Genomic DNA, 14443 nt, shown 5'->3' with positions numbered 1-14443 from the left:
AGGCAGAGCTGGGTCTAGATAAGGGCATCCCAGAGCATGGCTGAGAGCCTCTGGGGTGGCTTGGTTTCATAATCCTGTCTGGGTCAAAAGTAGCTTGCAGGTGTTATTTTGGCACAGGAGAGACTGGAAATCCCAGCAGAAATGGAGGAGGGGAGTCGAACGGCTCCAAATCCTTGTAAGGGAAGAATTGGGGAAAAACACACTCTGTTTTTTCAAAATTTGCCATCAGAACATCTCTGCTGTGTGTTGGTGTCTAATTTTCTGAATTTAGGAGGCTGCCACCGATGTCACTTCAACAAGAGGATAAAACTTTGGTCTTAGCTGAAACTGCCAGTAGGCGAAGACCTTGTATTGAAGTGCCTGAGCTGTCTGCCTTGGGATGGAGTGAGCTCTAGGGGTCATCACAGTGTTAGCACAAGTCACCCAAGCAGGGTTTGTCCCAGTTCGTCAGCTGGAAACGCAGCCTGGAAAACGCCTTTCCATCAGGAGGTCACCGCAGTGGTACCAGGCCAGGAGGGTTTGGAGATGGTGATCCAGTAGCGTGTGTCAGCGGTATTCAGAGACTTTGAAAGGCAGTCTTTTTTGTTTTATTTTATTTTTTATTTTTTTAAAGTTTGTTAAATTGGTGCAGCTTCGTGCTGGCCACTTGAGGGATGTTGTAGAGTGAGATTTCACCAGAGGAGGCTGGGGATAAGACTGTAGCTTTGTTACTGAGTCTCAGTTCCTTTTATTTTAAAAACAAACCCAAGTTAAGAAATTCTCTTCAATGATGCTTTTTCTCTTTTCCGGCTGCTTTTCCACTTTTATTTTACACCAATCCAACAATGTTACTTTTATGTGGATATTAAGATTTGATGAGAATCTAAATTAGATTAAATTCTGGTGAGGGAAACTTGGTGACCTTTCTCAGTGCTGTTTGATCAGATAAGAATGTCAAACTCTACGCAGATGGTGCCCAAATCTTGCCATCTTGCCATGCGAGCTTACGTAGCCATGATGGGGATCCGGTTCCTCGTGAATAAGAGCTGTACGGTAGACACCATCAAAGCACTGCAAATTCTCTTGCAGCCAACAGGAACATTTTTGTTGTTTCTGATGAATCTGGCACCAGCGACCAGCTGCTCCTGTCAGCTGAAAGCTCCTATCACCTCCCAGTAGAGCTGAGCATTGAAAATCCCAGCTTACCCTAATAAAGTAGCAATCAGTTCAAGAATGAACGTGAAAAATGTGCTTGTTATTATTTACCGCTGCCACTTATGACTAATTCTTGCTGCTGCAACAGTGTGTTACTTCAAAGCCCCTTGATGTCCCTTAGATATGTTAGCCCAGAGAGGGAAAGTGGCATGAGATCTCTAATACAACAGATCCTTGCTTGTTGCATGGCTTTGCAAATACCATTTTTATTTCTGACATTCAGAGAACAAGGGGTGATTATAGCTTGCTATTGCCTTAAAAAATTTATTTGGCTTCAAGTGGAAAGCAGAGAAAGCATCTTGGCAGGAAAAAAAAAAGCAGAAAGCATCAGAAAATGTCTAAGGGAATGTTCTCAAACTTGTGGTCAACTGAGATGTGTCTTTTGAGTATTTTATAACTGAGACTATGAGACTCAAAACATTTCAATTAGATTAATATTGAGCTAGAAAGAAAAAGAAAAAAAAAAGATCAGTGAGGGTCATTTTCCTGTTGATTATCCTCTGCAGGAGATGTTCAAAAGACACATCCCTGTGCTTGCAGCTTTTGCATGTCTGAGCATGGTTGAGGCAAGCAATAGGCCCAGAGTTGTGCGAGGGATGTACTTACTGACAAAGCTTTGCTTTTGTTTTAGAAGATGGTGAAGCCGTCAGTAGCTCCTATGAATCTTACGATGAAGAAGAGAGCAGCAAAGGCAAGTCAGCAACCCACCAGTGGCCATCCACAGAGGCCACCATCGAGCTGATGAAGGACGCCCGTATCTGTGCATTCCTATGGAGGAAGAAGTGGCTGGGACAGTGGGCGAAGCAGCTGTGTGTCATCAAGGACACCAGGCTGCTGGTGCGTATATCCTCTGCCGTCTGCCTACAACAACCTAAAACAACCTATTTACACCTTAGGTGTATCTACATACATAATAGATATGACCTGTTCGTAGTCTGCATACATAGATGTGGCATCCTTATAGGCCCTAAACCTTCTTGTGTTCAGGGCACTTAATGCATGAGGTTGCACTGAGCCACTTCTAGTGTGAGTTCATGCCAGCAAGCAAAAGGGAAGGCTCCTCTTGTCTCTGACTTGTCCTCCATCTTCCTTCCCCAGTGCTACAAGAGCTCCAAAGACCACAACCCGCAGCTGGATGTGAATTTGCTGGGCTGCACTGTCATTCACAAGGAAAAGCAAGTGAGGAAGAAAGAGCACAAGCTGAAGATCATCCCCATGAACGCTGATGTCATCGTGCTGGGGCTGCAGAGCAAAGACCAGGCAGAGCAGTGGCTCAGGGTCAGTGACATCCCCGGGGTTGCCCAGGCCTTCAGCTGCCAGGGAAGGCAGGTCCCTGAGCATTTCCTTCAGGCTGCAGTGCCTGTCATAGCAGCCCATCGGGAGCCCTGTGTGCCAAGGGGGAAGCTCCTCACTTCCCTCCATGCATGCGGTGTGGCTCAGCCCCTGCTTCTCCCCATGCTGATGGATGGCGTTAGTGCTGCAGGAGCTCCTGCCTCAGTGAGGCAGGTGTGAACATGGGGAGGGAGGGACAGGTAACCAGAGAAAGCTTTTTGGAATGGCCCTCCAGCATTATTGTCTTGACTCCTTGGTAATGCAGAGGGAAGGTAAGAAAGAGCAGAAATGTGAGTGCTACGTGCTTTTCATGCTCCTGTGCAGGACCATACATCTTCCAGAGACGAGTGTCTCTGAATCCCTCCAGCTGAATCCCAACAGCACCGTATCTGATTTCCGTCCTGTCCTCGCATGCTCTGGCTCCTTCCTCCCTGCAAGCCCATATACAAATAGACCACTTCATTTTCATGTCTGGGTTAGCTTCTTCCTGGAGCAACCCACCATCTTCTGTGCGCGGGAGGCCACAGAGGCACCTCGCAGCCCAGCCACCGCAGCAGGAGGAATGCCTGGGGGGAGAGTGCCTAGCGTGAAGTGGCTGGGGACAGGGGGAAATGTAGCCCTTGCCTTGGGATGGCAGCAGAAGGGGGAGCCTCTGCGGAGCCTGGGGCAGCACCAGGGCTCCCTGGCTGACCCGGAGCAGGAGGGACTCTGGGGGTCTAGCAGGATGTCCTGTTTTCACCTGTCCATGGTTGTGGGGAGAAGCATCAGTCCTGTAACTGCACTGTACTCACCAGCTATGGCTTTGTCTTCTGCACAGGTAATCCAGGAGACCAGCGGTCTGCAGTGCGAAGGAGGCAGTGAAGGCAACCAGTACATCCCAGATTCACAGCGCCTCACTTACCCGAAGGTACACCTTGTCCCTACAGAGAGGAGGGATAGGGGGATGACTTTTCCACCCTATTCTTTTAATAAATAGCAGGCGTAGGTACATTAATTTTGTCTGAGCAGAGATGGATACAAATGTAACCCACCACCTGTTCTGCTAAAAAGGAGCATTATTGGAACAGTCTGAATTTTCTTGCCACATTTTTTCCCCAAAACTGACCCAGCACTGGGCTCCCCTCCATACAGGGGAGCAACCAGGGGGAAAACTCCCTGTGGTGGGTGTTTGCTGGAGGAGCGGGTTGCATGTGTCTGCACAGCTGACGTCTGGTGCTTGTTGGCAGGTGGAGCTCTCCGAGAGGTACTCTGCAGCCTCAGAGAGTGGGAGCAGCACAGACGGGCACCCGGAGACGGCTGAGACAAAAGATGGTAAAAACTCACCCTGGGAATGAGGGGAAACTATGCTGCTGACCTTGTGTGCAGCGAGGGTTTCTGTAGCTTCTCCGGCTGCTGCCACCCCAAACTGACCTGATGCAGGGTGAAAACTGTCTGTTAATTCACTACCTGAGAATTTGATTTCATTGCTTTTTTCCATGATGAATTGGCAGGTGAACACTGGGATTTCTCAGCAGTTAGTGTTCCGATAGGGCTTGAGAAGCCTGGGCGTGAGGCCCTGCCCTACCACAGAGATCCTGCATGAATCTGGGCAAGTCGCTTTGGGACGGTTTTAGATGGCATAAATGCAGCCTAAGTGACTTTTCTTTGTTTGTTTCTGGTAGTTAAGAAGAAAGGCACAACTGGCCTAATACTAAGCAACCTGATGAACCTTGGGAGGAAAAAATCCAGCTCCATGGATAGCCCAGAGAGATCCCTGGAGACCTCAAGTAAGTGACAGCACGAACTCCTCTGCAGGGACTTGTCTCAGGGCTGGGCCCTGGTGTGCAGTGCAGGGTGAGCACCAGGCATCATTGCCTGCTGTCTGCATGCATCAGGAGGCAAAAAAGCCACTGTCCACGCCAGTAAATCCACACAGGTTATGGTGCCTCCTCACATGAAGGCGACTGTGGTGCTTACAGGGGCAGGCAATAGCTCACAGGGTGACTCGAGAGGAAGGGCAGGTAATACCAGACACGCGTGGTGTGATTCAACAGGGAGGAGGTTGTGTGGGTCAACTGGAATCATTTGGGACCAACTTTGCCCAGGTGTCCGTAGCCAGCTTGCTGCTCCAAACCTAATTTGGATTTCAAGGGTCCCATTTGGAACCAATTTTCACCCTTTCATCCTGTTTCATGTGGTTCAGGACCACTCATCTTTGTGGTTTTGCTCTTCATCACTGCCTGTGGCTTTCTGCGGTGAACTCAGAACTGACTTACTCCCCGTGCACAGAAATGACTTTTGATTCACCCCCCCCCCCCCCCCGTGGGGTGGAAAATATGACTCGATAACCTGTGTTTGCTTGCAGGTTACCTGAATGTGCTTGTGAACAGCCAGTGGAAGTCTCGCTGGTGTCAGATAAAAGACGGTCACCTCCATTTCTACCAGGACAAGAACCGAAGCAAACTGGCTCAGCAGCCCCTAAGTTTGGCGGGTTGTGAAATTATTCCAGACCCAAGCCCTGATCATCTCTATTCCTTCCGCATCCTGCACAATGGGGAAGAACGGGTCATTCTGGAGGTAGGCTGTATATCTCCAAGCTCATTCTTCTTTAAATGGTCGGTTTGGGTGTCTCAGCAGGCCTAAAAGCCTCTCACTGCTCGGATGCTTTTAAGGCCTTTTTAGGGAAGACTTCAGTTCAGCAAACAGCCTGAAGCACTGGACTTTGGTTCACCAGACCACGGTCACCTAGAAGGTGTCCTGCATGGCTGGTAATCCAGGCTGCCTCTGATGCTGGCATCTCCAGAGGACTGTTCAGCCTTCATCTTAGGTTCTCATCTAAGGTTGGGATGAAGGGTCTCTGGAGGTGCCCATCTCCACTGACTATAGGATAAGGGGTCTTCCAAAAAAAAAGATGAGAGCAACTTCTTGCTTGGTCAGATAATGTTATGACAAGGGGTGATGGCTTTAACTAAAAGAGAGAAGATTTAGATTAGATTGTGGGAGGAAATTCTTCACTCAGAGAGAGGTGAGGCACTGGCACAGGCTGCCCAGAGAAGCTGTGGATGCCCCATCCCTGGAGGTGTTCAACACCAGGTTGGATGGGGCCTTGGGCAACCTGATCTAGTGAGTGGCATCCCTGCCTATGGCAGGGGAGTGGAATTAGATGGTCTTTAAAGTCCCTTCTAGCCCAAACCATTCTATGATTCTATGAACTTCATCTTCTGAAAACAGAGTCCCAAAGCCATGGGTCATGAGTGCATCCTAAGTAAACCGATCACAGATCTGCCCCGAAAGTGCAAGTGAATTCGTCTCCATCTGTTACTTTCCTTTGCCTGCATCTAGGCTGCTTATCTCTAATCTTAGTTCTCTCTGACGACAGCGTGATTATAGTAGGAGGTGGACAATGTGAGCAATTTCCTGTATTTTTCCAGTGGGTGGAATATTTATAGCTAAACAACAGACTTCGAGTGCCTGCCATGAAGTTTTTTAGGTGTTTTTGCTTAGCCTCTGATTCAGGTTGTGTCTATGTCCAAGACGTTTTGCCTAATTACAGATGTGAAGAAAAGGTGCTGGGAAAATTTACATTTTGTGAATGGAAGAAACTGTATTTTGTTGGGCCACCAGCCTCAATGTACAGACTGGCTGGCTGGCTTCCCAGGCACTGAAGTCTGTGCTAAATCAAACAGATTGGAAGCTTAAAATACACTTTCCAGTTTGGGATTCACTTGCCTTGAATTTTACTTTGTACTTACTGCTCTAATGCCTCAAATCAAAGCAAACGATATCTGTGTCAGCCCACTTCTTCCTCCAGGTAGAAATCATCCACTACTGGGAGGTAAGCCTATGCGGCTGTTTGCTAGAGCTGACTTCCAGGCACAATATTCAACACTTAATTTTGCAAAATGTCAGGCTGTTCGTTGCATCTGGGAATTTGGTTCTGACCATATTATAGCTAGGGGCTCCCTTTGATGTTCTTCTCTGACCATGCTTTAAACTTTCCTGTTCCCTTCTTCCCTGTGCAAACAGGATTTGGGGCTCTGGCATAAGGAACTCACAGACTCTTTGCTATGCTTGTGTCTCTTTGCACATCTGGTGTTTGGAAATCATGTTACTGCACTCTGCTGGTGCAAAATAAAAAACACACTCTTTCCTCCCAAAGCTGGCTCCCTGACAGCATCTCCTCCAGCCATAGAGACTTTTCTTAGTTTGGAATGCAGCTGAATGGTTCACCACTGAAAGGTACACGCAGACCGACTACAAATTTTAGTAAGGCGTTAAGAGAGGAGCTGCATTTATGTATCTATCTCCCCAGTTTGCCAGTCGGTCCGTACACAGGGTGGTGGTACTTTCTTTTTTTAATGTGGTCTCAGGTTTAAAATAAATGGCCAGCTCCTTGCAAGGACAGAGAACTGCTGGTAAACTCCTTTGCTGAGGGAGTCCAGGGGCGCTGCTGTTGCCACCCATAACATCTGTCTGGTCACCTTGTAGGCGAAGTCCTCGGAGGAAATGGGCCACTGGCTGGGCCTCCTCTTATCAGAGTCAGGCTCAAAAACAGACCCGGAGGAATTTACCTATGATTACGTGGATGCTGACAGAGTCTCCTGCATCGTGAGCGCTGCGAAGAACTCCTTCTTGTACGTCTTTGGGGTGGCGCGGGGCTCCTGGGAGCTGGGGGGGGGGGGGTGGGTGCGGGGAGCAAGCTGGAGAGGGGTGCTTCAGGCATGGGTGCAGCTCGGGTGCTTTCTCTGAAAGCTCAGTGCAAGGCAGGAGAGCACTCGTCCCAGCGTGGTGCACCTACCTGAGCATTGCTGCCACAGGGGTAGGGGCGTGCGCCCAGGTGGCCTTTGGGAAGCCAGGTTAGTGGGGCTGGGGGTGCAGCACCGCATGCACAGACGCCCCAGAATTCAGCAGTGTGGCCACGCAGAGAGCACCGTCCCTCCTGACAGGATGTCCTGCTGCCTGTTCACAGCCTAATGCAGAGGAAATACTCCGAGCCCAACGCCTACATCGACAACCTGCCCAAGGGGAGGATGCCGCAGGAGGAGCTCTACGACGACGTGGACCTGCCGGACATGCCCGAGGTAAGGTGCCCAGCACGACACCCACCTGCAGCGAGCGCTGCCACTGGGTTTGGCTCCTGCTGCTTAAAAAGTCCCTGGTCGCTGTCACAGGTGGCTTGCATCAAGGGGCATCCATGATTCACGGGGAAGCATCGCATTTCCCAGCCAGGGGGAATCTCCAGCAGGGAAGGGAGAGGATTTGCCAAAGCCACACACAGCTGGTATTGGCACCTGGGGAGAAGGGAATTCCCAGCCCCCCGGGGAAATCCAGGCTTTTGCAAGGGACAGAAGTGGGCGATGGTGAGGAGTCACTGAGGAATGTGAGAGGTTTCCAGTGGGGTGTTGTAGGGATCTGCTCTCACAGGCCATGCTGGGGAGATGGGGGCTGGTATCCTGGAGAAGGCAAAGGATCTCACAGGGCCCGGCTAGATCTACACCAGGGTGCAAACCCCATATGAGTCTTCTGCTACCACTGGAAAGATTTATTGGAGGAAAGCAGGGTGGAACTTTCTGTACTCTGAAAATATTCCTTGAGGAGTGACTTAGAAAATGGGGTTGTAACTTCGTTAGATCACTTATATATTTATGGAAAATATCCCAGATTGCCTAAGATGCTGCTGCTCTGCAGTGAGACTGCCCTTCCTTCGGCTGCAGCAGACGGGCCCTTTTCAGGGGAACATTTGGCTTTTGCAGGGAGAAGTATCCAAGAGCGACAGCAAACTGGAGGGGGACCAAGACAGGGTGTACCTGGATCTCACCCCGGTGAAGTCCTTCCTGCACTGCGCTGGCAAGAAGTCGAGCCAGACTTCACCCCTGAGCTCGCCATCTCCAGAGAGGGCTGGCACCAAGGCTGCCCCCGACAGCGTGGATGAGACAACCCCGGTGGCTAAGGACGCTGAGCCCTGTGGAAAGGTGATGGAGACCTCGGAGCAGGTATTTAACTGGGTTTGGGGCCAGGATTCATCAGGGGTCCAGCTCCCCACCACATCATCTCACCTCCTTTCCCATCTTCTGCTCCAGAAACAGCCAGAGAAGCTGGAGCCCGAAGAGCTGCCGCCCCAGACACCGCCTGTCAAAACCCAGGCGCAGCAGCAGAACGTCGCCTTCCCGCAGACGGCCCCTGAGCTGCCCGCGGGGTCGGCAGCGGCGGTGGGCAGCCCCCAGCTGGCACCCGCGCACCGGCCCAAGATGCCCCTTCCTGGTGAGTGGGGAGCGGGGAGCATGGACAGGGGGCTCCGGGTGCGAGCTCTGCCCTGCGGCTGGTGATGAGCCTCCCATGACTTTCCCAAGCCTTGTTCATTTTTGTTTGCAACCACCCAAAGATGTTTTCCCTCCTGCTTTTTCCCCCCATCTGAGCTGGTTTGGGTGGCTTGTGCTTTCAGTGGCAGCAGTGGAAACCAAGCTGGGCAAGAACAGGACAGAGGCCGAGGTGAAGCGGTTTACGGAGGAGAAGGAGCGGCTGGAGAAGGAGAAGGAGGAAATCCGAGCTCAGCTCACCCAGCTGCGCAAGGAGAGGCGGGAGCTGAAGGAGATGCTCATGGGATGCACAGGTAGAGCTGGGCAAGGGGCAACACGCAGGAATGGGACAAGGTGGGACCAGGGGGTTGGAGAGGGGTGATGAACCTGGGACCAGAAGGGGCTTTGCTCCTCCAGCACCACCTGCGTGACCACGGGCACATTAACAGCAGCCCAGCTGCCAGGGGAGTCAGTGCTGAAATCCTGGAAAAGGCTGGATCCTGAGCCACCCTATTCCTATCTCATGGCACGGGAGGGAAGAACTGGCCTTGTCACAGTGACATGGTTTGCCTCAGCTCTGGGGGTAGACCCCGTGCTCTGAGCCAAACCACCTAGCCTAGAATGCACTGGAGCGAGTGCTGGCTCTGCCATGGTCCGTCTTGGGGAAAGACATAAGGAAAATGTGCAGGAGTGATGCATACTCTTGTGGCTGGTCCCTGCTCCCCCTCTGGGTGCCCCAAGTCCCCTGCAGCCACCAGCACCACAATTGCCAAGGACCCCCAGCTTCATGCCAGCCCCTGGGAACCAGCCAGCGCGCGTGGTGCCGAGCTGTCCTTCCCTTTGCAGACAAGAGCCTGGAGCAGAAGCTGAAGGAGATAGAAGAAGAGTGCAAGAAAAAGGAGAGCCGAAGGGTGGATGTGGAGCTGAACCTGGTGGAGGTGAAGGAGAACCTGAAGAAGGCAGAGTCCGGCCCCGTGACGCTGGGCACCACGGTGGACACCACGCACCTGGAGAACGCAGCACCCCGGGTAGGTGGGGGCACCCAGTGCGCGCGGTGGCGTGGGCACACCACTTCAGCCTGCTCCTTAATGGCGTAACTAATAATAACGCAACATCATATTTTAACACTCTATCTATAATGATGTGATATATAAAAATATAATATGATAATAACAGTAATATGATAATATAGTAGCATGAAAATAAAATATAGTAATATGAAACTATAGTAATAAAATAATAAGATACCTCCCCCATCACTGCTGCAAAAAGGAGGCTGGGACGCAGGAGACTGGCTGTTGTGGGACCTCAAGCCACACCATCGGGGTCATGCAGGGCAGGACCCAGTGCTCCTTCTGCACCCAGCCAAGCAAAGGGTTGTTCTGGGGGAGATTTAGGCACCTAAATTCCTTCCTGAGGACAAGGTTCCCACAAAACAGCGATGGTTACACCTATTTCTATTACTCGTATTGTAGGTTCAAACAAAAACTGCCAGTCCAGGAAACAGCGCAGAGAGCTCACCAGTCAACTCAGCAACGGCTTTGAAAAACAGGCCTTTGTCCGTCATGGTGACAGGGAAGGGGACAGTCCTACAGAAAGCTAAGGTAAATGCTGGTTGGTGCCTGGGGTAGCTGCTGCTCGCTTGTCCCAGCGGCTGAGCAGACCAGCAGGGATGGCGGTGACGGGGTCTGGCCTGTTGGTGTTTGGGCAGCGCGCTGAGCATGACTCAGGGCAGCCTGGTTTTCCTCTGGGCTTTTCACCTGGGCTTGTCCTGGCTGTGATTTCAGCTAATCGCTGTGTGCTCCTGTAACTGGAGCCGCGCCATGCTGACTGTGCTGGCAGCAACTGGAGTAAACAAGAGGCTTCCTCTCACTGAAACTGTGCTGAAACGCATTTGAAGTTTCGCTAGGAGGACGGGTGATCTGGTAGTCTGCTTCTGAGCACCTGGGAGGCGGCCCCCATATGGTCTTCTCCTTACCATCATCTGTCTTTGTAACAAAACAAGGATGCTGGCTGAGCTTTTCTCTGTCACCCTCTTAAATGTCTCACCCCATCTACCCACCCACGTGCCTGGTCCCTTGCAGGCAGTGCCACTGCTTTCTGGAGTGGGAAGGCTGTAACAAAAGCATTGCTTCTAACAGAGACCTCCCTGACCCACTCTGCGGCTAAAACCCCTCGGTACCAGAGAATCAGGTTGCTCCTGAGCATATTACAGCTACTGCTGCTTGCCAGATCTACCTTTTGACTAATTTGCCTTTATTCTTTGGCAGGAATGGGAGAAGAAGGGCGCTAGTTAGAAGCACGTTTTTCAGAGATGGACTAAAGACTGGAATTACCCAGGCATGGACAAGGGGATTCAATCACCTCTCGGTGGAGGTTGGGTGTGCAACACAACCCACACCACGCGCCTCCTCTGCGTCGCTCCACCTGCTCAGATGCAGCAGTGGAGCCAATGGCTGCCAATATCAATTAGCCCAAACGATCTTGCTCTTTCCAGACAAGTCCCATCACGTAGCTAAAACAATAACAACCAGTGGCAATCCTTGCATCCGATTCCTAACCCAGTCGATGTAAACAAGACTGTTACTGTACATAGGGGTGTTTTGTGTATTTCTACTCTGAAGGTTTATCAATGAGTTATTAAGGTTTCTATATTAGTGACAGTAGTGGGTTCAGGACAGGCCTCTGCTATTCTTTATACCCCAGTGGTTTTCAACCTGTCACAGCAAATCCCAATCAGCTAAAGTCTTACCTGTTGCTGCTGGTCATCACTCAGCTGCAGATCATCCAGCCTTCAGCCTGGGGAGGTACCCAGGCCTGAGCGATGGCTGAGACACGGATGAGAAGCACACACCAGCAGGAAGGATCCTCTCAGCACAACAGGGCACTAAGTATATCTACACCTGCAGCAGAGATTTTCAGTGACCAGATGCATCACACTGCAGCCTTTTTCCTACCAGCCTGCAGCAGGGTTGATTTGCCACAATACGGAGGAAGATCCCTGCTCACCTTCTTGTGCTATATTGCAGCCCGGTGGCACCAAGGGCTCTGGGCAAAGAAGATCTCTCAGACAGCATCCAGAGGAGTTCTGGAAAAAAAAGAAAGAAAATCATATTTGAAGGCTTGTTAACAATTTACCAAAGGTCCAGGCCTGCTTACCTGGTGGATGAGGATGCTGGATCCTGATGCTGGCCCTTTCCACAGGGAGGGAAGGTAAAAGTGTCCCTGTGCTCCTGCCCTGGCTGCAAGCACCACTTTGCTGATGCTCTCTGGTCCCTGCAGAGCTGCAGCACAGCAGCAACTGCACAATCTGCTGAACACCTCCCTGTGGGAAAGGAACACTTCACACGGGTGCAGGAGGGTGCTGGATCTGTTCTCCTCCGTGTCTCTGGTAGGCTGCTGGCTGTCTTGGTGCTATCACCCTTATTTCCAGATGATTAAACTTAATATAGCCTTTGGGTGCTGTGGCCTGCAGAGCTCATCCCTCTCCTCTCTGGCCGAGCTTTTTAATGAGCGATGTTAGGTGCCTGGAACTGGTAAGCTTAGAGACAGTAAAATTTGAAGGCGCAGGGCAGAAATCCATCCACCTGTTTCCCTCTCCTCCTCCTGACCTGCTGTCACATCTGAAGGCCTGCAGACACCACTGCCTGGCTCCTCTGCTGGTCCTTCAGCCCTGCAGCTCGGTAACTGAGCTGACGGCAGGGCCTCAGCGTTCTCCAACCCTGCAAAGCCAAAGCAGCTCTGCTAACCCGGCTGGGCTGTCCCTGGGGTCCTGCGGCTACGCTGACAAACAGCACCCAGAACCAGGGTAAAGACAGGCAAAACGTTGTACCTTCCTAACCCTTGAAAGCCTCTGACAGGCCCGAGATCAGCTCCAAATGAGGCCTCTCCGTGAACAGAGGTCTGATGGCTGGGGGATGAAGGGGTGCGGGAGGCTGCTCGCTGCTGCCACCGAGCCTTGGTGCAGCAAAGCACGTGGGCAGGGTATCCCCGAGGCAAGAAGGGTGCCCTCGTGCCTGTTTTTACTGTGCCACAGACTGAGGAAGTTGTAAGCCCAGGCCTCAGGAGGGGTTCACCAGCCCCAGCTGTCAGCCCTGTCCCTCAGCAAGGTTTGCACGTAGCAAAAACTCCTGCAAATCAACTGCTGCCACTGCTGGCTCAGGACCCAGGGGCCTTTCAGCTCCAAAGCACGAGGAGGCCACGGCCACCATCACAAAGCTTTTGTTTTGACCCACGATGAGCTGGCAGGAGACCCTGTCCACACCCTAAATAGACCCCGTCCACCCCCTAAATACACACACAGCACCATGCCCTCACCCTGCACCCCGCTGTCAGCTGCCAGAGCTTGTCCAGCCATTTCACAGTGGTACCCAGACAGCGCTGGGCGAGAGCAGCCCCGCTGCCCGCACCGCAGCCCCCTCAGCTTCGGTGGGCTTGCTGGGACCGCCAGGGGATGGTAAACGTAGGCGAGTCCTGAGCAACACGTGTTTCCCAGACAAAAAAATGTTAAACAATGTCTCTGTGTCCCCATTGTTTTCTTAACTCAAGGCATTTCCTTTGTCGTAACTGTGAGCTATAAAGTGGCGCTTTAGAGGGTTTTATAATAAAATGTTGAGTATATTATTACCAGTGTAATTTATTTCTAATACGCCCTGTCCCTGCTCTATTTTCCAATGGCTTTCCTGCACTTCAAACCCCTACACTGTTAGTTACTACAGAGTTCCTTGGCTATGCAGTCCACAAAGTCTATGTCTGAAATAAATAGTTTAGTCCTCTATAGTGACAGCAACGCCAACCAAATTTTTCTGACAGCTAACCCACTGAAAAATAGCAAGGAGTTTGCATGAATACGTGCAGCAGCCTCAGCAGCACAGTCCTCAGCACAAAACCAGCACAGAGGGAATAACGTCTCAAAAGTCCCTTACCTCCCGCTCACCACCAGGTAGCAACTGTGTGCAGCGCTTGGTGCCTGCTGCCATCGCTGTCGGGCCAAGCAGGAAGGCATTTAGCTGGAAAGGAAGGAAAAGGGTTAGGAAAGAAAGTTGTTGAAGCTAGGCTACACAGATGCCAAACCAGACCCCTTTGTGAAACAAATATTTACTAGGCACAACAGGAATGGTTTTGCTTGCTTTGCGCAAGAAACTCAAGGGCAGAGGGAAGGTAAGACCTACAGGGGGTGAAATTCGTGGCACTTACCTAAATCCCAGTTTCTTAAAGAAGAAACGGCCTCTCCCCTGCAGTCAGCACCTGGCCCATGAGCAGCGAAGGTTCCTGCAGCAATCCTGCAGCATAAGAGGTGTTCACAGCTGTTAGCAGCACAGACACCTAACACTGAGCTGGCACAGGCCTCGGCCTCTGCACCCCCCGCCAAGGCAGACAGGATCAGCGCCGCCTTCGCAGGGACCCCCTCAGCGGCTGTGCCAGGGGCAAGCAGCGCCCAGCCTCCAGGGCCCAAGCCCCCATCAGACACGTTCTTGTTAAATATTTCTGACTGAATTCAAAGCAAGTCTGTGGGAGTGAACCCAATAAGGGATCACAACAGAGCCCCAAGCCACTTTCTTTTTTTACTTACCCATTTTTAATTAAAATTTGCAGGAGAAAGGGCCTAGAAATTAGCCAGGATCTTCAACTCTAATTAAAAA

At 51.4% G+C, this 14443-nt stretch overlaps 1 protein-coding gene across 5 annotated transcripts in view; it reads left to right on the top strand.

Annotated features, from left to right (window-relative positions):
- Nucleotides 1-13424, top strand: part of AFAP1L2 (actin filament associated protein 1 like 2) — a 63562-nt gene extending 50138 nt beyond the window's left edge. For 3 of the 5 annotated variants that reach the window (XM_083843145.1, XM_083843144.1, XM_083843148.1), the window contains exons 6-19: nucleotides 1826-2031; nucleotides 2293-2472; nucleotides 3344-3433; nucleotides 3753-3837; nucleotides 4188-4292; nucleotides 4871-5082; nucleotides 6994-7139; nucleotides 7475-7586; nucleotides 8259-8498; nucleotides 8586-8766; nucleotides 8948-9115; nucleotides 9648-9829; nucleotides 10277-10405; nucleotides 11072-13424. In XM_083843145.1, the coding sequence (XP_083699271.1) occupies nucleotides 1826-2031; nucleotides 2293-2472; nucleotides 3344-3433; nucleotides 3753-3837; nucleotides 4188-4292; nucleotides 4871-5082; nucleotides 6994-7139; nucleotides 7475-7586; nucleotides 8259-8498; nucleotides 8586-8766; nucleotides 8948-9115; nucleotides 9648-9829; nucleotides 10277-10405; nucleotides 11072-11098 (2063 nt within the window). In that variant the 3' untranslated portion in view covers nucleotides 11099-13424. The remainder of the gene's footprint in view (nucleotides 1-1825; nucleotides 2032-2292; nucleotides 2473-3343; nucleotides 3434-3752; nucleotides 3838-4187; nucleotides 4293-4870; nucleotides 5083-6993; nucleotides 7140-7474; nucleotides 7587-8258; nucleotides 8499-8585; nucleotides 8767-8947; nucleotides 9116-9647; nucleotides 9830-10276; nucleotides 10406-11071) is intronic. The other 2 variants (XM_083843147.1, XM_083843146.1) reach the window with 1 other exon arrangement.
- The last annotated feature ends 1019 nt before the right edge of the window (nucleotides 13425-14443 follow it).

The sequence above is a fragment of the Anser anser genome (assembly GCF_964211835.1).
Source record: "Anser anser genome assembly, chromosome: 7".
Taxonomy (NCBI): domain Eukaryota; kingdom Metazoa; phylum Chordata; class Aves; order Anseriformes; family Anatidae; genus Anser; species Anser anser.
Note: the sequence above shows the minus strand (reverse complement) of the source record. Positions and strands in the feature narration are given on the sequence as shown.